The 25,736-nt window shown below is 32.7% G+C and overlaps 2 protein-coding genes across 2 annotated transcripts; one reads left to right on the top strand and one right to left on the bottom strand.

The window, feature by feature from the left end:
- Positions 1-10,984: 10,984 nt before the first annotated feature.
- Positions 10,985-16,626, top strand: LOC134248942 (uncharacterized). The gene is made up of 8 exons (XM_062731325.1): positions 10,985-11,458; positions 12,147-12,302; positions 12,590-13,321; positions 13,494-13,680; positions 14,030-14,272; positions 14,626-14,797; positions 15,854-16,002; positions 16,428-16,626. Exons 1-8 carry the CDS (start codon positions 11,045-11,047, stop codon positions 16,604-16,606), a joined length of 2,232 nt encoding a protein of 743 aa, XP_062587309.1. The 5' UTR covers positions 10,985-11,044; the 3' UTR covers positions 16,607-16,626.
- A 7-nt stretch (positions 16,627-16,633) lies between these two features.
- On the bottom strand, positions 16,634-19,133 carry LOC134248940 (P2X purinoceptor 7-like). The gene is made up of 3 exons (XM_062731324.1): positions 18,792-19,133; positions 18,221-18,442; positions 16,634-16,787 (listed from the first exon to the last, which is right to left on the bottom strand). Exons 1-3 carry the CDS (start codon positions 19,010-19,012, stop codon positions 16,634-16,636), a joined length of 597 nt encoding a protein of 198 aa, XP_062587308.1. The 5' UTR covers positions 19,013-19,133.
- Between the last annotated feature and the right edge of the window lie 6,603 nt (positions 19,134-25,736).

Genomic DNA, 25,736 nt, shown 5'->3' with positions numbered 1-25,736 from the left:
ATTCTTTGAACTTTTCTTTTTAATCAGTTCGGTCGATTTTACTTGAGAAAATTACCTTCTTAAAATATCTTTTATTCAACACAAATAATCGCTTAATATGTTGATGATGTTAGGAATAAACAAGGCTTTATTTACATTGTAAGTAGAATTAAACTTAATGTACATGAATCTCTATATCATGTGTCCATCAAAGAAAATGCTTACCAGTTTATTATCTTTGTAGATTATCTGCTGAAAAAACCAATTAGTCTTTAAAAAATATATTTTCATACAACGTTAACGTTATGTTTGTGAAATTTATTCATCGTGTAAGTACATGTAAACTATTTCATTAAAATCAGGTTTTGAACGTAGCTATGTTAATAATTTGATATGCGTTTTAAAATAAAGAATTAATTTGAATTTGCACATTCCGCAGTTATTAAAGGAGCATCCTCAAAACCCTTTTTAATCATGACCGATATATAAATGATATGCAGATTTATCATTTCTGAAAAAAGCATGCACGGAAGAGATTGACCTAGTATCTTTTTGAATTAATAGGCGTGCTCAGAACATTACGTATTATATACATGTATGTAAAACTTATTCATGCTGAATTTTACATATAATATAACTCATTTTAGGGACATAAGAGTGCATCAGTGATTTCTCTCTATTGGATACGCACGAAGCTTCTAGATGCAGCGTTTTCTGTGATTGGAAAAATATATGACAAGAAAGATGCTCCACTACATACCAAAGTTTTGAATGCTGAAGTAACTGTGCAAGGATACCATAGGATCTGTCCCTGCGTGTTTAGTCTAATATACCACTATTCAATTCATCCACACGTTCAAAATGAAGGCGAGGGCAATACCTGTGCACTCGAAACCATCTCATCAAACCTTCACATCAATTTTAACGTAGCTATTTATTTAAAAACTATATGTATTTAGAACTGTATTTAGCCTTCCGGTGCCTTCGGATATTGGTCTTGTCTCACAAGAGCTGCGTATATCTTTTTAGAGCAAAATACATGGAGTATTTTATTTTTCTCACAAAAAACTGTAAGGAACCTACTAAAGGAATGTACATAGCCTTAGCCTCTAAGAAGAAAAGTTTTACTCTGGAGCTAGTATTCTTTTCATAGTAGAACTGAATAAAGCCCTCTAGAGAAATATTACTCCACAGTTTTTCAAATGATAATTGTACTAAGCAGTCTAGAGGAATATAACAGCATATTTCACATTTTGTATTACAAGAACTCTACGTAGAATTCAAAAGAATATTACTCATTTGTTCATATTTCGTCTAATTAGGAATGTACAAAGTCTCCTAGTGGTGTTGTATTAGAAATGTATGTAAATTTCGAGAGGAACACACCTTCGTAGTTCTGATTTTGTCTTATAAGAAATGAACATAGCTTTCTAGAGGAATATAACTCCGTAGTTCAGATTTTGCCCTATCAGAAATGTACATAGCATCATGGAGGAATATTCCCCCGTAGTTCAGATTTTGCCCTAATGGCTATTAGAAATGCACATAGACCTCTAGAGGAATATTCCTCTGTAGTTCATATTTTGTCTTAATAGAGATTAACATAGCCTCCTAGAGGAATATTACTCTGTAATTCAGATATTGTCTTTTTTGAGAATGAAGTACATATAGTCTCATAAAGGAATAATACTCCGTAGTTCAGATTTTCTTATTTAGAACTGTACAAACTCCTAAGATAGTTCAATTTGTCCTTCATAGAACTGTGCATACATAACCTTCTGGAGGAATATTACTATGTAGAAAAGACTTTGTTTACCTCCACTTATGCTGAGTTCACCTCGCATTCTAGATGTCTTTTTACAACTACACAAATTCTATCAGATATATTATTTACTCTGTAGTTAATTTTCGTTTTGTAGGGGATGTAAATAAGATTTTGTTTCATTTGTGTCATAATAACCTTTTTGAGGAACCCCGTATATATTTTGTTTTATTGGAATTGCAGTTTTTAATAGAAATATTACTTTTTGGATGAAATTTTGTCTTTTTAGAGCTCCTCAAAGTCTTTCAATTGAATATTATTACGTAGTTTATTTTTTGTTTAGTCAGAATTGCAATCCTCCAGAAAAATATTACTAGTATTTCAAAGATATGTTTTTACCTCTAAGTGTTGTAAATATCTAGAGGATTATTACTCCGTCGATAAACTTTCGTCGTAGTACATGTATAGCATTACATAGAGGAATATTACTCTGTGGCTCAGATTAAGACTTAATAGAACTGTGTAATATAAGCCTTCTGGGGGAATATTACTCCCTAGATAAGTGTTTGTCGTAGCAGATCTGTACATAGAAAACTTTTACCCCGTAGTTTATATTTTGTCTTAACAGACTTTACTCCGTAGTTAGATTTTGGCTCAATAGAGCTGTGCATACATAGGTATAGCCTTCTGGAGGAATATTACTCCGTAATACAGATATTGCTTCAATAGAACTTTCCATACTTAGCGTTCTGGAGGAATATTACTCTGTAGATAAGCTTCGTCGTAGTAGAGCTGCACTTAGAGGAATATTACTACATAGTTCAGATTATTTCTTATAATCATCGTACAAAATCTTCTAGAGGAATATTACCCTGTATACGAGATTTTGTCTTACTTAGGCCTTACAACATTTTTGTTTTAGTTTAGAGTTGTAAATAACCTTAGAGGAATATTACTCTGTAGTGAATTTTCAGACTTCAGAAGCTTTGCATTAGTCTTACGGAGGAATATTACTCCGGGGGTAATGGGTGAAGTTTTTGTCACACTCGAATTGTACATGTGCGTATATTTATAGAGGAATGTTACTCCATACTTCAGTGTTTTGTAGAAAGACTGTTCTAAATATGAATAAATTTTCAAGAAGATATCTCTGATTTGTTTCTTCTTATTCGTATTACTGAGGTTGTATTAAATCATATAAACTCTGAATTGAAACCCGGAAAAGGTACGGTGAAGCACAGTACCTTTTTATTTTGCTGTCCCTTTTATTTAAAAGTTGGTGTTTTCTATTATTTTCAATTGTTCAGATTTATGAAAATAACAATTCTTTTATTGTTGATACACATTTTTAAACAAATTGATTCATAAATAAAGTGTCTACCCCCCCCCCCCCCCCCCACCCCTCCCCCCTGAACAGTCAACATGCTCATATGTGTATCACCCATTGTTTACACATGTATCATGTAGATTAAATGTATCGATTTATATAATTTATTTATTCAGAATCATAAATGTATAATTTGATTAAGAAGCAATTATGTAGATGTACATGCCCCACTGTGGTTTATTTTCAATACACAAAAATTCACAAATGAGTTCGGGATCGGTATTCAATCGGGGTCAAGGTCGAAGTGAAAGTAGACTTAGCAGAAAGTTATCAAAACTGTTCAGTGCGGTGTTTAGCAGTATATAGGTGATGTGCATTTGTATTTTACACAGGAGGTAAGAGGTATACCTTAGTACAATATTTGTAAATAAGAATTTAATGTTTTTGGAACATGTCGATGATCGGCTCGTCACATACATGACATACATATACATCATTTCAGATCAGTTGCGCGGTGAAGCTGGTTACAGTTGTCTGGGAGTTAAACGATGTGTGTGAACATGCACATTAACTGGTTTTCCTCATATTTTTTAGCAATTGCATTACATGTATTTGTTGAATGTACAATTATTGTCAGTAAAACATGATTTTTACCTATTCTGCTGAATTAACTTATATATAATTACTAATGTTAACAGTGTGATTTCAGGTGGGAGCATATTAATCATTTTTTAAATTAATTAATTTCAAGTAATGGGCATAAAAGGAATATGGTAAAATTGTACGTTTTGAATGTCTGTGTGTCTGTCTGTTTGCAAATGTGATATTGTGCCATTTATTGTATTGATTTTTTTAGGTTCATGGTGATTGGTACAGGAAAAACATGAGGCCCATGCTGATGGTGTTTAAAACTATTGGCCAGCAAATGCATACCCATTTGAATACATCTTGAAACAGCACCAGCAAAATGTGACAGTCGACAAAATGTGTAAGTTAAAGTTTTCTAAAAAATAAAAATTCATTGAAGTGGGGGATGGGGTGGGGGTGAGGAAATTTACATATTTGATAGGTGATGAGAATGTGAAAGTATTTATCTATAACTAATCTGTACATGCACTGCTATATACATTTTGCACTTATATAGATTTTTTTCTTATTTAAGAATTTCGAATTAATTAGATCTACATCTTTGTTTTGTAAATTATGCATTATTAAGATTACACGGATATAAGAATTGAAGTTTCATGAATATTTGACAGACGACGTTATGCGATTTGTCAGGAAATTCAAAATTTTGTCTCATTTGTCTCGTATAAATGTGTTAATAGGCTAAAATTTGACTTAAAACTTGGGTGCAGTTTTGGCTAGATTGGAGCATTTTTTAAGGATATTAGACATAGAACTGTAAATGTTGTAAAATCTTAATTAATTGTTGAATTTTCATGAAACTTGGCATGATGTCTCTACTTATGCTCTAGATTGACAAACAGTGTGAAATATTGTAAAATCAAAAAAATGCTTTTTCATATTGGGTACATCCCACTAATTATTTTTAGAATCGGTAGGAGAAGAAAGTAGTGCAGAAAAAATTACAAGTTCCTTAATTTGCAGACTTGCATAAAAAAAATTGGGCAGATGTACTGAATTGAGCCTCACACTTGTTGATAAGGAGTATCTTTCCTACCAAAAAAACTTGGAAGATGTAATTTATCAAGAAGATCAGCTGAATTATTTTGTGTATTATAACGCCAGTGATAATTCTGAAATTCCCCTACTTTCACTTTCATTTTTAGAGGTTCCCGCAGACATACGCATTTTGCCGGAAAACGAATCTGACATGCCACCTCGAGATTTTAACCAAGGAAAGACAAGTAGATGTGCTTTGATTTGAGGGGTCACTCACTTCTGAACGAAAATTAGGGACATCGCTATGAGAAGAAACGTTAACATTGTCGCCTATGGGAAAACAATTAGTGGACTGTACCCATATCGGGGGGAGAGAAGTGACTTGCACAAATAAATGAAAACAAATTTATTATAATGTACTACACTTGTGTACATGTATTAAAAGATTTTAATGTCTTTATTTCAAATAAACAAACATAAAAGCTTGCATATGCCTGTCAGAAAATCACTGTTTATTTTAATAGCTTATCGCAGTAAAAAGTTTATTTCAGATTCAGTTGTTGATTCTTTTGATTCTAAATGCCGTAACAATCATTCAAGTCCCTGTCTGGCCTCTACGTATGTAAGAACATGCGGAGGTGAAGAATATCACCTACAGTCTGTCTTTTTACATCAATTTTCCATAGTTCCGTAAAATAATTTGAAATTTTTTGCTGCGAACGCTTTGAATTTTTTTCGTGATATTTAATGATTTCCAGTTTTTGTTTCAATTCAAGGTAACGCGCCTTGATTTCGGCGAGTCAGCCATATTCAGAATTCAAAAAGAAGAGTAAAGATTTGAACTCAAATAATTATGTATGTAACTTATTATCTACTCCAAACTTTGATACCTGGATGACTAATGGCGGATAATTGCTTTGACTGTTCACTGAAATTCTCTCCACAAAGATATAATTGCCGGTAATTATCGGGGGTGATTATAACGGTAATGGACAGATTTGTACCTGAAATACATGTACGTTGGCGGATGGCGATAGGCGGGGGATGGCGGTAAAACGGGGTTTTATATAGCGAGAAAATCGGGACTTGACTTTTTTTTGGCGGTAGGCGGGGGTGGCATTATAACGGGGGGAATTATAACGGGGGAGCACTGTACTTAAAAGGCGTTGTATTAATTCACTAATCTATGAAAACTACCAACATCGTTGTAGATTAAATATAATTCATCGTGGAAAAAGGGGCCCCATACAGCAGTTATGTCACATCATTCTTTTCTGGCAAGGGAAAAGTTTATTTAACAGGGGACTTAAATGCTAGACGTGGTAATTACCTAATAAAAAATAGTGAAAAAGGGTAGTAATATAATTGTAGATTTTACTTTCGGATATTTTCAGACCACGCTCCAATTATTATTTTTCTAACTAGAACATACAAAGAAAGTGAGGTTGTTTGTGGTCATGACCAATCAGGCAGAACAATTTTTAAATCAGTTAAATGGGTGGAAGACAATGTAACGCAGATAATATACTACTCTCAGTAATTATAACTATGACTTGGTTTCTCATTATCTGATTCATTCGTTTGATAGCAAAGAGGAAGTAAATCGATATGTTGAAAATTTAATTAAATTTTATGAGATTTGATTCTATCATACTGTAAAATTATACAGATCATTGTTTAATACAAGTTTTGATGTCTCTAACACCTCCACACCCACCTCCACACCCCATCACTCTCTCACTCTCAATGATCTATTCAACGGGTTCTTTCCCTTATTTCTAAATAACTAAGCAAATGTTCTTCACCAGATAGCAAGCTTACGTTAGGCATATGGTTTGTAGATCGGCTACATATCGTGGTTGGCAGAACGATATTGGGCCAACATCGGTCCGACATTGTCATTACAACAGTTGATGTATTGACGTTGTTCCAACATCGGTCCGACAATGTCATTAAAACATTTGGTGCATTGACATTGTTCCAACGCTGGGCCAATATCAGGCACGTAGCATCGTTTTTGAAAGGGGGGGACATAATTTTTTGTTTACTTACCTGAAAAAGTTGACAAGCAAAAAGGCGAAGGGGGTGGGGGGTGGGGTGGGGGTTAGTGGCCAACTTTTTTCAAGGCCAGCTTCCTTTCACTTCCATTTTTTGTTTTTTCCTTGATATCACGATATTGTGGTAAAAAGTGGGGGGACCATCATTTCAATGGATATTTTCTGTAGTAAAGGTAATGTTAGGGAAAAAAGTGTGTGTGTGTGGGGGGGGGGGGGGGGGGGGGGGGAATCATTGTTGCCACCATTGCAGCTACGTGCCTGAACATTGTTATTTCTAATGTTGAAGTATGGACATCTTTGTAATGTTGGCCCGACATTATTGAACGAATGTTGCTATGTAAACTTATGTTGAAACGTTTAAAAAAATTATTTATTTTGTTATTTATTCATTTATTCATTCATTTTTGATTATTTAACCCTTACATAGATATTCAAAACTATGGAATATAACTTAGATTTTTCTCTAAAACTGTGGACTAGTAGCAGCTAGGTTAAGGCTCCCCATGGGAAATATGCTTTAAAATATTCCGAAAAAATCAATACAATGTTGATATTTTTTTTATTAGCATGAGTTTTATTTTAATAGGAATTAAACTAATGCATGTGTATGTATGGGGTCTCAACCGAATTCGGCCAAAGCGACTTAACCTACATCAGCTGTTTGTCACTTGACATGTTTAAAATTAGACAAAACATGTACGGATACAATGATCGTAAAAGTTCAACGATACACGGATAATTTTTCACTATGAAATTGATTGTGTTTTCTTTGAGACAAATTTCTTAACACGAAAAGTACTAGGAGCAACTTCTCCATGCCCGTGAATTATATAAAATTTAGCCGACTTTTGATAAACTATGCGCATTTATACTATACCTATTGAAGAAATATTAAATTACAGAAAAAAATCAACAGCGCACACTTGCTCCCAGCACTTTTCAAAATAGTAGGGACAATAGCTACATGTGTATAAAATATTATAATTTATAATCAAACGGATATCGTTGAACTTTTGAGATTTTGGAGGGGTAGTACCTGTGATTGTAGTGCGTTTCTGTATAAAGTGCATGACTGCAGCTTTAAAAGAGACCTAATAGTTATCAATTAAATAAGACTGTGAACTATTGATTAATGCATTCAAAAATATGAATCAATTTTAATCAGATCACGATCATTTAGTTTTAATTTTCATACTTTTATTCCACTATTAGCTTGATCTGCTTCTCAAGTACAGAGAAACTGCATGTCAAACTAGCCTATGACGTAATATCTGTTAGTACAGCGATATCAACTTGGCTAAGCTTTTACATTCAAATAGTGTTATAACTAGATACGATCTTGTTGCGAGCAACGAGTGGGTCTTCCTTCCGCTTGTAGATAAGATGAGATAAGATTTTGATTGAAATTTTCATTCTAAAATAATGATTTTCCATAATCTGTAAAAAGACCTTGAAGATTAAAGACTTTAAAAAATTGACTTTTGGCCCCTCACGGCCCAAAACATTAGGGATCGACTCTTTTTTTTCTTCATATCATCTTAAAGCTCTCAGGATTATGATCACTTTTAGTTCAACAACTGTTCAGAGACTCTTTTTCGTTTTTGAGTTATTTGCAAAAGAAATATTTAGGGGCCGACCATTTAACTCCTTAATGGGGATGTTTAGCGAAAAATGGAAGGTTGCATATTGGTCAGAACATTATTTTGAACATCTTTTGTTCAATATTACTTATCAAAATATTTCTCACTTTCGAGATATAACAAAGCATTTTGGCCCCTTATGGCCTTGAAGTATGTACCATATGACATTTAATTCATAATATATAGCTGTAAACGGCTGAGATAAATATCTTTGCTTCAGTGATGTACTACAAAATATTAACTGCTAAAAAGCTATTGATTGAAGACTATTGGCCCCTCTTTGCCCCTAATTTTTGGGTCCAAACCCCTTTTTCTTGACTTCATCTCAAAGCTCTCAGGATTTTGAACACTTTTTGTCCAACAACTATTCAGAAACTCTTTTTCGTTTTTGAGTTATTTGCAAAAGAAATATTTAGGGGGCGACCCTCCAACTCCTTAATGGGGACGTTTAGCAAAAAATGAAAGGTTGCATATTGTTTAGAACATTATTTTGAACATCTTTTGTTCAATATTTCTTATCAAAATATTTCCCAATTTTGAGATATTTAACGTGAAAGATTTAGCATTTTAGCCCCTTGTGGCCCCTAATTATGTAACATATGACATAAAAATAATAATATAACAGTTGTTGATTTTTAAATAAATATTTTTGCTTCAGTAATTTATAACAAAATATTGATCGTTAAAGAGTTATCGAAAAAAGACTTTTAGCCCCTTTTGGCCCCAAATGTGATGAGTCAGCACTTTTTTCTTGATGTCATATTAAGGATCTTGTCATTCTGCACAAAGTTTGTTCAGTATGTTTTAACAAAATAATTATACTTTGAAAGATATGATGCAAAATGTCTTAAAAAATCAGTCATGATTCGTGTCCTAAGTTTTGACCCCTACCAAGCTTCCATACTAGGCACTTCCGGAAAGTATTATGACCCAGGTGCAACATGGCAACATGTCCTCTATCATCCCTGAAAAATTCAGCTTTCTAGCTTGAGCCGTTTTTGAGTAACGTGACAGACACGGAGGTCCTCTAAATTTTGATCAAAGGGCGATAACTCTCGACTGAAAAGGAATTTCCAAAACAGGACTTGTCGGAATTAACTTCAGATGTCAATGCATCAACACTGGAAATTTGGATAAAATCGGTCAAGCCATCTCCGAGAAATCCTCTGCACAAATTTTGTAAGAAGAAAAAAGAATAAAAACAAAGCTCGTTGCAAAGCAGCGAGTAGGTCTTCCGTCCGGTTTGACCGGAAGTAGCTTTCATTTTAAACAAAAATTAGAAATAACGCCCAAAAATGCTTTGACTCCTCTAAAACTATGTTAATTAATGCAAAAATAAGCCATTTTTGCTACTTCCTGTTTTACCGGCAGTGACGACGACGGACGGAAAATTAAGTTTTTTGCTCCCAGAGACATATGTTATTCAAAATTTTGTGAAGAACTGAAAAAATACGCGTTTTCCGACTATTTCCGGTTTGGCCGGAAGTGACGACGTCGGACGTATTTTGACGACTCCAATAGATTAAGCTTGACAATTTGAACAACTTTGCTTCTTTAACCTATTACAAATTCTCAACACTTTTTGAGATATAAAGAAATCAATTTCGGCCCCTCTAGGTCCTTAATTTGAGGGGCCAGCCCTTTTTTCGACATATCATTTGAAAGGTCTTGAAATGCTACACTTCTTTTGTTCTACATGTTTTTACAAAATATTTCCAGGTAAAAAGATACTGTAGAAAAGTTGTTAAAAATTTTGAAATTCGCGATAGGCCTATTTTCGGGCCATAGCGAGCGCCGACGTGAGACACTTCCGAGAAAATGAAATACCTTAAACATATCTATAGACTTTGGTCTATCATACCTGAAAGTTTCATGTTTCTATCTTGAGCCGTTATTGAGAAAACTGCCGGACAAAATGACCATCTAAAACTCACTAAATCGCAGAAAAATCTGAACCGGAAGTGATGTCATCAAATAAAAAAAACGCCTTAAGTTCATATAATTTGTCATTAATGCTGAAAGTTTCATGAAAATCCATCAGGGCATTTACGAGAAATCGGTAAGAATTACTAGATACGATCTCGTTGCGAGCAACGAGTGGGTCTTCCGTCAAATTTTTGATGAAATGAGATAAGATTTTGACTGGGATTTTCATTCAGAATAATATGTTTTAGGTAATTGATGTTGATTTGTGTAAATTTGTATTTGGACAGATGGAGTACATAAAACTATATGTTGCAAAATCTCTCAAAGGTCAAATTAATTATCACTTAAACAATTTAAATTTTATTTAAAATCGAGGGCTATATTTCAATAGTGACGAATAGAAATCATCAAACAATGTGTTTTTATATCGCTCAAATGTTAAATAAAGTGAGATTTAAAGGTCAAGTAGAAAGATATATGAAAATCTAAGTTTTTCTGGTTTAAACACTTCGCAAATATTACCAAAATAAAATGTTGGATTATAATTTGCTTTATTAACAGCAATAAACCATTTAAACTGGTATTAAATATACACCTGCACCGTAACCAATCTCTTTACAAACAAGTTATCTCCCTTAGAGAAAATGACGTCATTCGAGACACTCGCCCAAAGGACGCTGAAGAGGGTAATGAGCGAGAGATAAGTTCTTGTCAATTTTGTGAAAATATGGTGCAGTGTGCCGCACTTAACTGCACAATAAAATCTGGCCAGGGAATTAGCCTGTATTTGTTTCCGAAAGATCCCAAATTTAGAAAAATTTGGACTCTCAAATTGAGAAGAGACGGTTTTCATCCTACTCAATACAGTAAACTTTGTGAACGACATTTTGACAAAGATCAATTCTCGATAAATCCTGACATTGCAAACAACGTAAAGTTTCAGTTAAAAAACAAGATCTTGAAATCAGGAGCTGTGCCATCTCTATTCGATTACACGGATCCCAAAGAAAAAAGGCTATCGGTTAAAAGATCAGCTAGCCCCACGTCTCAGCAACATGACATTGACAGGCCAGACGTTAGCATGGTTGGTCGTTCCAAGTCAGATGCCCTTGCGAAAATCACCAAAAGAAGACGCTATAACGTAAGAAAATAATTTTGAAAACCACTATTTAAAACATTTTAATATTTTGCAATATAGAAATCTGGTTATTTAGGGTGACCGGTGACTTCAATTTTCAAATATTGATAAAACAAGTAGAGGAAATTCGACCAACATATGCACATCTTCAAAACGTAAACATGGTAACAATGTTAATAGTTTAAGTTAATATTCGGAACTGATTAACAAAATGTTAACGGACGGTGGTCAATAATAATTATTTTTGTTTAGGCATATGCATTCCTAGTCATTTATTTTGATCACGAATGTATTTTTATCACAAGAGTGGCGAATCATATCACGAATATCTATGTGTATATAAACAAGGTTCCGTGTATTTTAACACATATGTTATAACATGTACATGTATAATGCACTGGCGCATTTAGAGGGGCGGCAGATTTAAATGGAGGTTCAGCCCCCCCCCCCATGTGCAAAATATATCAAATTTTATTTTGGTGTGACAATATGCCCCTTAAAGTATCAAGTTAATCTGGGTCTTTAGGACATTTATCATTTTAATGATAGAACATTCTATCTACCCTAACCCCAGACTAGTACCCCCTTTTTTTCAAGATTCCTGGATCGGTCACTGTATAATGCACCAATGTATATTTTTGGATTATTTAATTGCTTGCGCTAAATATAGATGAGTATTGATGCATTGCAGATTTTAGATGCCAGTGATATTGACAATGATGAATTACCACAACCACAAGATGATCAAAGATCAGGTGACACAGTCTGTCCAGCAAATTTTAAAGAAACAAATGTTCAACATGTTCAGTGCTATTCCACAATGTCCCAGACAACATATGATGTAGTTGTAAGTTTACTTAAATGTTTATGGCTGCTCCTTTTAAAAAGGGGAGGTCTGGTTCAAAAGGGGTAAAAAATTATGATTTGAGTTTTTGATATTTCTTATGATGTGCATGTTATATACATATACCACATTTACTTAATTTTTCATTATAATCATACCAATATCTTCATATCAATATAACCAGTAAACCTATTAATGAGAATAACATGACATGATTGATATACTGTACAAGATCAAATGTTTGTTGCACTTCCCCATTCCATTAATTTGATTCTTTGGGTTTATTTTAGAAGCGACGCCATGTAAAACTACAAACAGAAATAAACATTTTATCTCCTCCTGATGTGGAAAAGGTTTCTACAGGAACTCAGACTGAAGAGAGAATATCTGAATATCTTGACAACAGCTTCCTGACATCCACAGATGAAGGGGATGACAATGACACAGACTCAGACTGGGTTCCGGAAAGTGAGAATGAGGAGCACGATTCTGAACAAGACATTAACCCTGCTAAGGAAAGAAAGTTTATAGTTTTTGAATCCTGCTTAGATCAATTATTTACATCTTGCTACAATTGTGGATGCCAATGTACATTAAGAAAGACTATCATAGGCTCATACATTAGCATTAAGAGTTTATGTGAAAACTGCAGTGCTCAGAAAAAATGGGAAAGTCAGCCTACATCTAGTGCTATGCCCCTTGGTAATTTAATCATTGCAGGAGCTGTGTTATTTTCTGGGGGCAGTGCTCACAAATTCTTAACATTGTGTAGACATGCTTCAGTTCAGATGTTCAGCATTGGAACATACATGAAAATTCAGTCATTGTATTTAGTCCCAACTATAGAAGATGTTTGGCAAAGAGAGCAGTTACATCTCTTTACAGCAGCACAGGAGTCTGGAGAACCTTTGAGGCTGGGTGGAGATGGACGGTGTTGCTCACCTGGCCACACAGCCAAATATCTTTCATACACTTTGATGGATCTGAAGACAAACAAAATCCTGGATACACAGCTTGTGCAGGTAATTACAAACTATCAAAACAATGAAAAAATGCTTAATTTGAAATTATTATTTTGACATTATGTTTTAAATAGATATTTCTTAATTTTCTTGAAGTAAAATTGAACTATGAGACAGAATTTAATTTTTTTTGTTGTTGCTTTTAATGAACCATGCTTATTTTTAATCATAGAAAAATGAAGTTAGAAACTCGTATGCCATGGAGCTGGAGGGTTTACAAAGAGGGCTTGCCAGAATTGCAGATGAGGATCTACAGATTTCACATTTGGTTACTGACCGCCATTCTCAGATAAAAAAGTACATGCGTGAAACCCATCCAGAAATAATACATTGGTTTGATTGCTGGCACATTGCTAAAGGTAACTTTCCTTTATAATTATGTATACTCTATACATCTGATCATATGTTAAAAAATTATTTTACAAGTATCTTTGAGTTTCAAAACATACATAAACATGTACCTTGATATAAACATGTATAAAGTAAAAATTCATTTGTAAGCTAACTTGGGCCCTGCCTCAAGATATAAAGTGTACATATAATGACAAAACTGTCTGATTTTGATAGTGTATAAAAACTTGTTAAATAATCTGTGTTCAATGTCATGAATAATAATGAATTATATTTCATTGAAAATATTCAAAATATGATAAAATAGTATATTTATGTATTGAAATTAGTGAAAAAATCAATTAATTCTTGTCTCAGGAATTTACAAGAAGTTAGAAGCTGTGAGCAAGAAGAAAAACTGTGAAATTGTTGGAGATTGGGCAAGGTCCATCAGCAATCACACTTATTGGTGTGCAATGAGTAGTGGCGGAGATGGTGAGTTGGTGTACCAGAAGTGGTGTTCTATTTTGAATCACGTGTGTAATGTTCATGAGGGGCATGGTGCAGAGTTTCCCAGGTGTGAACATGGAGATCTTGAAGACCGTCTTTGGATTCGTAGAGGTACACACACATATAAATCTATACATATATAGAGAGAGAGAGAGAGCGAGAGAGAGAGAGAGAGTTATTATACGTTATTATATATATTTTAATATCTAAATATATATATAGTAATTCCTTGTATCCGTTTAAGTTTTTAATACATTTTAAAGTCAAGGGGAATGAATATGATGAAAATCACTTCGCAGTAAGTGTCAATTCATTATAAACAAGTTTGTTATATGTGTGGTTTACTGCTTAATTAAATACTAGCTTTTCCTGTAAAAGACTGTTGCCCCCCACCCTTATTTTAATATTTCCAGCATTAGAACTCCAAAAATACATCCTTTATGACAAGATATCAATGTTTTTAGGTTCCAAAGCTTACGATGAGTTGGAAAAGGTTGTCAAAGGCCGGCTTCTTTTAACAGATATCAGAAAAATGTCTCCTGCAGAACAGACTTCTGGGCTTGAGGCTTTTCACAAGGTGCTCTGTCATTTTGCCCCTAAGTTTGTGCACTTCTTCCATGCACAAATGGAAGCACGGTACGTAATTAACTCTAAGGAACTTTGAAAATTGAAAGCTTTATTTTGAGGTGTATTGCAGGAATTACTTAAGCCTTTAATTTACACTAAGGTTTTTTAGCTCACCTGAGCTGAAATTCAAGTGACCTTTTCTGATCACATTTTGTCTATAGCCCGTCTGTCCAGCTGTCCATCCGTCTGTAAACTTTTCACATTTTTGACTTCTCCAGAACAATTTTTCGACCAAACTTGCCACAAAGGGGAATCAAGTTTGCTCAAATGAAAGGCCACACCCCTTTTCAAGGGGAGATAATTAAGAAAAAGTGAAAATTTGGTGGCATGTTTCAAAATTCTCTTTTTCAAGAACCACTGAACCAAGAGTTGAAACATATACATGTATGTGAAACTTTCCTTACGTTGTGTAGACTAAGTTTGTTAAAATGATGAACTCTAGGGGTAAGTTTTACATAGTACTGGTAATCACTAATGTATAGGAATAAATCTTTAAAAATCTTCTCAAGAACAGCAAAACTATGATTGGTAATGTTGATATGGAATCATCCTCAGGTAGTGAAGATTAAGAATATATTGACAGACTGAATAGCTACAGTGCCACCAATTGAAAAAATGTGTATTAAAAGTGCACAAAAAAGTGTGCACAGTTCTGTATTAATTCTTTCAAATTCTTACCTCGATTGCAAAAAAGCTAGATTTCAAAAAAATTCTTACTCCTCAGTTCTGCAGCTAGATTCAAATTTGTTCAAATCAAAACCCCCACAATGAGGGGCCACAATGGAGGATCAAATTTTTACAAAGGAATATATAGGAAAACATGTTTAAAAATCTTATATTCAAGAACATCAAAGCCATTTGTTATATTAATGTGGAAGCATCTTTAGGAAGTCTAAAATTTAAGTCCCCCCTCCCTCATTGAACATGTATTTTTTCAATACTAAACTGATTTGTGCTTTTCAGAGCAAATGTGCTCAAGTGAGTGATGTGGCCCATGGGCCTCTTTTTTTATATGAAAAGTTTCATAAAATTATTTTCAGAATCACTTTTTATAACTTTTTATAGGTTATATTTAGCCACATTGCATTTTAATGAAAATTCAACCAGGGAGCAGGCAAAAAATCAAGATGGTGATATGATATACAGTGTTTCATACCCAAAGGGAAGGAAGGGTGAAGGAGTTGCCAAAGAAGTAAAAATTCAACAAACTTTTAGTAAGTGCATGAATATAGTTATATACCTCTTCATTTAAATTCTCAAGCCAAAAAGTGTTATCCTTGTAAGATACCAGTATTGTATGTTGGCCTTCTACAAATAAGTTTTTAATATAGACTGATACTAGAGGTATTTGAAAGGAAGGTGATTGCCAAAATTTTAAGCTTCGGTAAACTATCAATAATAAATCATTTTTGAGTGCATCGGAATGTACGGAATAGGTAATGCAGTTTTAATATTAATTACTAAAACTCCTTGGTTTGCAAGGAGTATCAAATACCTGTACAGGGTATAATAGGGTTTCTCGGATGGAGATAAGATTTAATTTTTCACATGGAAAAATAGGATTCCTTTTTTATATCTGGTCTTGTAGAAATAATAAATCCTGTATAATGTCCAGTTGCTTGCTTGTTTCAATTGACAGATTATGTGAATGAACTGTTTGAAGACCTCATCTTCAGGAGAGAAGTCCACAATTCTTATGGAGAGGCGAGAGCAGCCAAAGCAATAAATGAGAAAGAAAGACCGAGACCAATTGCTCAGATGGAAGGAAGGGCTAGAAAAGAAGACATTGTGGCTACTCATAGATCCAGATTTTATTGAATAAATATAATATTTCCAAATTCTATCTTATTCTGGATATTTAAAACCACAATAGGTTTGGGAAGGAAAAGTCTGTCTGATTTTGCTGACAACACAAGATGGTAGAATACGTCTATTCTTCTTCCCAAGAATATGATAAACCCACCGAACAAATCTTCTGTAGGCAAGATGTCTGTAAAGTCTGAAATATTGCAGAGGATATGCTCAACATAATCCTATATGTGCACTTATTTAGGCCTAAATTAAAATGTTTGTTTGCCCTTAGCTGACCGAACTATCGAAATTAGCCCGACTCAAAATATTTTATTGCTTTTTTCATTTACAATTTTTTTTTACCCTGGTAGTTGAATCATTTCAACCCAGTTTAAAAATGTTCTTTGAGGTCATTTAGATGCTTAATTTAGTAGTGACTAGTTTTACTTATAAATATAATGGACTACCTTTTTTGTTTATTCAGTGCTTGCAGCCCTTACCTCCTTAGATATTGGTGAGAATATAGGATGTGAAATCGACACATTCTGAGGATTCAATTTTGTTCAAAGAGGGACACTGGTGTTAGGTTGGGGTTAAAACTGGGGATTAAATTTTACATGACGTTTGGACCCACGTTCTTTCAAAGGAATTTAGATGGAATTTTTTTCAAAACAACCTTTTGAAGAGCAGCAAGAGGAAAATGACGCAGTCGAGCATTGTGACCCTCATGCTTCTTGTTATAATTTTAAGAAGAGAAAATTAAATATTTCTCCTACCTACCTGCCCATTGTTAAAAAAAACTGGGTTGGTAAAGGGCAAACAAACATTTTTTTTTAAATATTCGACTAATCATTTATTACATGTACTTTTGACTGAAAGTTTTGACAGTAAAAAGGGGGAGAGGTGGCCATATCACTCGGAAGAAAAGGAAAATGATACCTGAACAGGAAAGACAAAATTGTGAGGAAAAGTGGACTTTCCATGAGACTGAGTTGATCTTTTTTTTTAATTGTCATTATTTTGTGAATTGTAAAGTAAAATTAAATCCTTGTTTTGATATTTCAACAGGTTTGTCCCTATTTATTGAAATACCTAGCAGGGAACATTTAGGACAATTACACGCTTAGTTTCGACTTTCAGTAAGCCTGGCATTCTCGACGTTACCTAATTAACTTCTGAAATTTACACAGCTTCCCTTCACTGTTGAAATGTACATATGATAGAAATGCGGCCGAATGTCAACTGGTGTAGTAAATAGCCAATTAAAAGTTCTCTAATGGCACAGAGGTGGGGTATAAGTCGTCTCATCGTTGTCAACAACAATTTTAAGTTCCTGATGTTATTAATTTCTTTACCGATGAGAATCTACTAGTATTCGCTATTACGTAGCGCCGGGAATGCCACGCCCTACTGAAAGTCCAAACTAAGGGGAAAATCATCCTAAAAATAATTTAATAGAAGGTGTAGGTTCTTCCGCTTACAGCTAGGGGCTTAACTGGATTACAGAGTAACTGAGGATTACATCATTATATGCAGGAAAATTCTCCGGCCCCTGGGTCTTAAGGAAACCCTGTAATCAACAATGCTGAAATTCCCTTTGGAAGGAACACCTCCCTCCCTTGACCTGTCTATGAAACTTACTCATGGATGGGTTCTCTTTCATTTTGTCTGCCATTATCCTGTATGTATTCATAGTAAGAAGTCTCCAACACATAATGATTTAAACAATTTACGATGAAACCTTCATGCTCAGTAATACATTGGAGAGATTTCTCATCGACCTTTCCATTTACTATGTTGGTGTTTCGGCAGCATTTGTTTTCCCTGCTAGTAGGCATTTCCACACAGTTTCCACAATTACACCTGAAGTGAGGGCATAATAAATCTCGCATTTGGGTTCTGGTTAAAAAATTGTTAAACACTGTATCATAGAACGTTCAGGCAAACAAATCTGACAAGCAAATAAATAAATAAATAAGGAGACATAACTTTAAAATTCCTGTATTGATTGATTGATTTTATGTTATTTAACACCCCTCTCTAAAATTTTCACTCATAAGTCATAAGGAGACGCCACCACTGATATCAGTTTTACCTTAAGATGTTTCCTAATATGTACGCCCGGGAGCCTGATGCATGTCATTTTATTTTTGTGGCTAAACGTAATATACATGTAAAAACACAATAAATTAATTAGGCCTAACCTACATACCAACTCTCGACAGGTTCCCTAGTGACGTCTTCAGAGCTTGTCGGCGATTCCCTTCCCGATTCCGAGTGCGATTCATGATGATCACTTTCTGACAAACTATTACATGTATTAGTAGAACGATCTTTACCCAAAGGTTCAAACATGTATGGCTGTATATGCAGTGTCAAATCAACTTCGGGTATTTCACCGTCACTGTCATTATCTTCCATAAAATGAGCCATGTCGTAATCGGAGCGTTATGATATATGGTGAGTCGATCTTTGTTTTGATATTGATGTCTCGAATGACGTCATGAACAGGGGAGGTAACATCGTCGGGGATAATAGAAATTGTCAGTTTTCAAACAGGTAAACCAAGCATGTAGGTGTCATTAAAAAATTGGAAACTTTAAAATCTTCATTTAATATATGGCATTGACAATATATCAACCTTTAGAGCGTTTTTATTTTCATGATACTTGACCTTTAAACGATTTAAATTTTCAAAAAATTTAAATTATTTCCAAATGTAAAATCAAAGTACTATATTTGTATTGTGAGATATAGAGAGCATCATACAATGTGTTTGAAACCTCTCAGAGGTCAAATTAAGTAAGATTTAAACGATTAAATTTTTTTTTAAAAATTTAAATTGCTTCCAAATGTTAAATCAAGTACTACATATGTTCAGTGAACCTTCAGATATCCGGACGCCAGATATCCGGATGCTTCAGTATCCGGACGATTTTTCATCGGAACGAAATTTTTAAATGTTATTTTGTCTTGTTTAACTGGTGATTCAGATATCCGGATACTTCACATATCTGGACAATTTGACTGAGAACCAAAGCGTCCGGATAAATGAGGGCCCACTGTATTATGACAGATAGAGAACATCATACATTGTATTAAAACCTCTCAGAGGTCAAATAGAGTGAGCTTTAAACGATTTAAATTTTTCAAAAAATTTAAATTGCTTCCAAATGTAAAATCAAGTACTATTTATATATTGCAACAGATAGAGAACATCATACAATGTGTTTTGAAACCTCTCAGAGGTAAAATAGAGTGAGATTTAAACAATTTAAATTTTTCAAAAAAATTAAATTACTTCAAAATGTAAAATCAAGTACTATATATGTATTGTGACAGATAGAGAACATCATACAATGTGTTTTGAAACTTCTCATAGGTCAAATAGAGTGAGATTTAAACGATTTAAATTTTTCAAAAAATTTAAATTGCTTCCAAATGTTAAATCCAGTACTACATATGTATTGTGACGGATAGAGAACATCATACAATGTGTTTTAAAACCTCTCAGAGGTCAAATAGAGTGAGATTTAAACGATTTAAATTTTTCAAAAAATTTAAATTGCTTCCAAATGTAAAATCAATTACTTTATATGTATTGTAACAGATAGAAAACATCACACAATGTGTTTTGAAACCTCTTAGAGGTCAAATTAAGTAAAATTTAAACGATTTAAATTTTTCAAAAAATTTAAATTGCTTCCAAATGTAAAATCAAGTACTTTATATGCATTGTGACAGATAGAGAACTTCATACAATGTGTTTTGAAACCTTTCAGAGGTCAAATAGAGTGAGATTTAAACGATTTAAATTTTTCAAAAAATTTAAATTGCTTCCATATGTAAAATCAAGTACTATATATGTATTGAAACAGATAGAGAACATCATACAATGTGTTTTGAAACCTCTCAGAGGTCAAATTAAGTAAGATTTAAACGATTTAAATTTTTAAAAAAAATTTAAATTGCTACCAAATGTAAAATCAAGTACTATATATGCATTGTGACAGATAGAGAACTTCATACAATGTGTTTTGAAACCTTTCAGAGGTCAAATAGAGTGAGATTTAAACAATTTAAATTTTTCAAAAAATTTAAATTGCTTCCATATGTAAAATCAAGTACTATATATGTATTGTGACAGATAGAAAACATCATACAATGTGTTTTTAAACCTCTCAGAGGTCAAATTAAGTAAGATTTAAACGATTTAAATTTTTCAAAAAATTTAAATTGTTTTCAAATGTAAAATCAAATACTATATATGTATAACAACAGATAGAGAACATCATACAATGTGTTTTGAAACCTCTCAGAGGTCAAATTAAGTAAGATTTAACGATTTAAATTTTAAAAAAATTTAAATTGCTTCCAAATGTAAAATCAAGTACTATATATGCATTGTGACAGATAGAGAACATCATACAATGTGTTTTGAAACCTCTCAGAGGTAAAATAGAGTGAGATTTAAACGATTTAAATTTTTCAAAAAATTTAAATTGCTTCCATATATAAAAAAAGTACCATATATGTATTGTGACAGATAGAAAACATCATAAAATGTGTTTTGAAACCTCTCAGAGGTAAAATAGAGTGAGATTTAAACGATTTAAATTTTTCAAAAAATTTAAATTACTTCCAAACGTAATATCAAGTACTACATATGTATTGTGACAGATAGAGAACATAATGCAATGTGTTTTGAAACTTCTCAGAGGTCAAATTGAGTGAGATTTAAACGATTTAAATTTTTTAAAAAATTTAAATTGCTTCCAAATGTAAAATCAAGTACTATTTATGTATTGTGACAGATAGAGAACTTCATACAATGTGTTTTGAAACCTCTCAGAGGTCAAATAGAGTGAGATTTAAACGATTTAAATTTTTCAAAAAACTTGAATTGCTTGCAAATGTAAAATTAAGTGCTATATATGTATTATGACAGATAGAGAACATCACACAATGTGTTTTGAAACCTCTCAAAGGTCAAATAGAGTGAGATTTAAACGATTAAAATTTTTCAAAAAATTTAACTTGCTTCCAAATGTAAACTCAAGTACTATATATGTATTGCGACAGATAGAGAACATCATGCAATGTGTTTTGAAACCTCTCATAGGTCGAATAGAGTGAGATTTAAACGATTTAAATTTTTCAAAAAATTTAAATTGCTTCCAAATGTTAAATCAAGTAATATATATGTATTGCGACAGATAGAGAACATCATACACTGTGTTTTGAAACCTCTCGGAGATCAAATAGAGTGAGATTTAAACGATTTAAATTTTTCAAAAAAATTAAATTGCTTCTAATGTAAAATCAAGCGCTATATCAGATTTCAAAACACATTGTCTGATGTTGTCTATCTGCCAAAATACACTTGTAAACATTTTGTAACATTTGGAAGCAATTTAAATTTTTCAAAAAATTTAAATCGTTTAAATCTCACTCAATTTAACCTTTGAGAGATTTCCAAACACATTGTTTGGTGTTTTCCATCTGTCAAAATACAAATTTCATCTTTGAATTTTCATTTGGATGAAATTTAAATTTTTTGAAAAATTTAAATCGTTCAAATCTTGCTTTATTCGTTCTCTGAGATATTTCAAAAAACATTGTATGGTGTTCTCCATCTGTCAAAATACAGATTTCATCTTTGATTTTTTATTTTGATGAAATTTAATTTTTTTGAAAAATTTAAATCGTTCAAATCTTGCTTTATTCGATGTTTGAGATATTTCAAAACACATTACATGGTGTTTTCTATCTGTCAAAATGCAGATTTCATCTTTGATTTTTTAATTGGATGAAATTTAATTTTTTTTAAAAATTTAAATCGTTTAAATCTAGCTTTATTCGGCCTCTGAGAAATTTCGAAACACTTTGTATAATGATCTCCATCTGTCTTAACACAGATATAGTATTTAATTTTACATTTGGAAGCGATTTAAATTTTTTGAAAAATTTAAATCGTTTAAATCTCATTCAATTTGACCTTTGAGAGATTTCAAAACACATTTTATGATGTTCTCCATCCGTCTCAATACAAATATAGTACTTGATTATACATTTAGAAACAATTTAATTTTTTTGAAAAATTTAAATCGTTTAAATCTCACTTTATTTGACCTCTGAGATGTTTCAAAACACATTGTATGCTGTTCTCTATTTGTCACAATACATATATAATACTTGGTTTTACTTTTAGAAACAATTTAATTTTTTTGAAAATTTTAAATTGTTTAAAACTCACTCTATTAGACCTTTGAAATATTTCAAAACACGTTATAAGATCTTCTATATCCGTCAAAATACAAATGAAAGTATTCGACATTTGGGAGCAATTCAAATTTTTGAAAATTTTAAACCATTTAAATTGCACTCTTTTTGTCATTTGAGAAATTTCAAAAATCACCATATGTTGTTATCGATCTTTTAAAATGCAGATGTATCATTTAGGAACCATTCCAATATTTTGAAAAATTTTAATTGATTAAAAGTCACGATTTTTGACCTTTCAAAGATTTCAAATTATGTGATCTTATGTTTTCAATCCTTAAATATGCAATAATAGTTCTTATTTTACCTTAAAAAGCAAATTAAAACAAAATTGAAAAATTTAAATTGTTTCAATTTCATTATATTTGACCTTTGAGAATTTCCAATTACACTGTGTAATAATTTTTGTTTATATCAGAGGACACAAGCTAAAGATCATAAAGTACAGTCATTCTCACCAACCGCAAGCGTCCTTCACAATGAGTTTGACATGTTCTGTCAAAACAGCATGCTAATATACCTGAGGTTATTGTTTCTAAATTAGTGCATTAAAAATCACAAGATATATACCGTTGGAAAGGTCTTGAAAAGATCTATTTGATGGTTTTAAAAATTTTTTAAATCGGTCAAGAAATGAGCGAGATATGACGCTTTACATACATCAAATGATTTCCACCGAAGATCAAAGAGATCTAAAGAGTACCGTCTAACCGCAAGGATCCTTGATAATGAATTTGACATGTCCTGTCAAAATGAAAGGCTAACTTACCTGAGCTTATATTTTCTTCATTATTACACGTACAATAAAAAAATATACCGTTGGAAAGGTCTTGAAAAGATCTATTTGATGGTGTAAAAAAAATTAGAAATCGGTCAATAAATAAAAAAGATATGAATTTTTAAAAGAAAAGTTCTAAAAGTACATTTGCACTCTATTGTCAAAACACACCTGAGCTTATAAAATGTTCTTTTTTGTACTCACATACAAAACAAATACATTTTTGGAAAGTGCTCGCCAATATCTATTTGATGACTAAAAAAATTTGAAATTGGATTAAAAAAAATTTTTTTGAAAAATTTAAATTAAAAATTTGAAAAATTTTAAAAAACTTGTTAAAAATTTAAAAGCCCGTTACAAATGTAGAGCTCACATATAATCATACGTGAAAATTTCAAATCTCTATTTTGCGTAGTATTCTCAATGAAGGACGGACAAAAATTGTAGAAATTACGTCATATTTCACGACCGGAAGTAAAATAAGAAAAAGTGAAGGTATTGGATTGAGCCATAAGTGTTCCCTTTCATCACCGAAAGTTTCAAATAGATCCACTGTACCGTTACTAAGATATCAGTGTAGGAAAAAAAATAATAAGAAGAACTAGATACGATCTCGTTGCGAGCAACGAGTGGGTCTTCCGTCCAATTCTTGATGAGATGAGATGAGATTTTGATTGCGATTTTCATTCTAAAATAATGATTTACCACAATCTGTAAAAAGACATTGAACATTAAAGACTAAAAAAATCGGCTTTTGGCCCCTAACGGCCCCTAATTTAAGGAATCGGCCCTTTTTATTCATATCATCTTAAAGCTTTAACTATTTTAAACATTTTTTGCTCAACAACTATTCAGGAATTCTTTTTTTGTTTTTGAGCTATTAGCAAAAGATATATTTAGGGGCCAACCCTTTAACTCCTTAATGGGGACGTTAAGCAAAAAATGAATGGTTGCATATTATTCAGGACATTATTTTGAACATCTTTTGTTCAATATTGCTTATCAAAATATTTCTCCCTTTCGAGATATAAATCATCAAAGATTTAGCATTCTGGCCCCTTTTGGCCCCTAATTATGTACCATACGACATAAAAACCATAATATATAGTTGTAGATGGTTGAGATGAACATCTTTGCTTCAGTAATGTATTACAAAATATTAACTGATAAAGAGTTATCGAAAAAAGACTTTTGGCCCCTCTTGGCCCCTTATTTAAGTGCCCAGCCCCTTTTTCGGGATCTCATCTTATAGATCTTAAGATTTTGAACATTTTGTGTTCAACAAATGTTCAGAAATTCTTTTTCGTTTTTGAGCTATTAGCAAAAGAAATATTTAAGGGCCAACCCTTCAACTCCTTAATGGGGATGTTTAGTAAAAAATGAAAGGTTGCATATTATTAAGGACATTATTTTGAACATCTTTTGTTCAATATTGCTTATCAAAATATTTCTCCCTTTCGAGATATAAAGCATCAAAGATTTAGCATTCCTGGCCCCTTGTGGCCCCTAATTATGAACCATACGACATAAAAATCATAATATTTAAATGTAGATGGTTGAGATGAACATCTTTTCTTCAATATTGTATTACAAAATATAAACTGATAAAGAGTTATCGATTGAAGACTTGTGGCCCCTCTTGGCCCCTAATTTGAGTGCCCAGCCCCTTTTTTAAGATCTCATCTTAAAGCTCTCAAGATTTTTAACATTTTGTGTTCAACAACTGTTTAGAAATTCCTTATCGTTTTTGAGCTATTAGCAAAAGAAATATTTAGGGGCCAACCCTTTAACTCCTTAATGGGGCCGTTTAGCAAAAAATGAAAGGTAGCATATTGTTCAGAACATTATTTTGAACATCTTTTGTTCAATATTGCTTATCAAAATATTTCTCCCTTTCGAGATATAAAGCATCAAAGATTTAGCATTCTGGCCCCTTGTGGCCCCTAATTATGAACCATACGACATAAAAATCATAATATTTAGATGTAGATGGTTGAGATGAACATCTTTTCTTCAATATTGTATTACAAAATATTAACTGATAAAGAGTTATCGATTGAAGACTTGTGGCCCCTCTTGGCCCCTAATTTGAGTGCC

This window comes from Saccostrea cucullata, unplaced genomic scaffold (genome assembly GCF_032062105.1).
Source record: "Saccostrea cucullata isolate Sc308-1 unplaced genomic scaffold, CSIRO_AGI_Scuc_v1 ctg1794, whole genome shotgun sequence".
In the NCBI taxonomy this organism is placed as follows: Eukaryota; Metazoa; Mollusca; class Bivalvia; order Ostreida; family Ostreidae; genus Saccostrea; species Saccostrea cuccullata.
The sequence above is the reverse complement of the archived record's forward strand: the minus strand, read 5'-3'. Positions and strand labels throughout refer to the sequence as shown.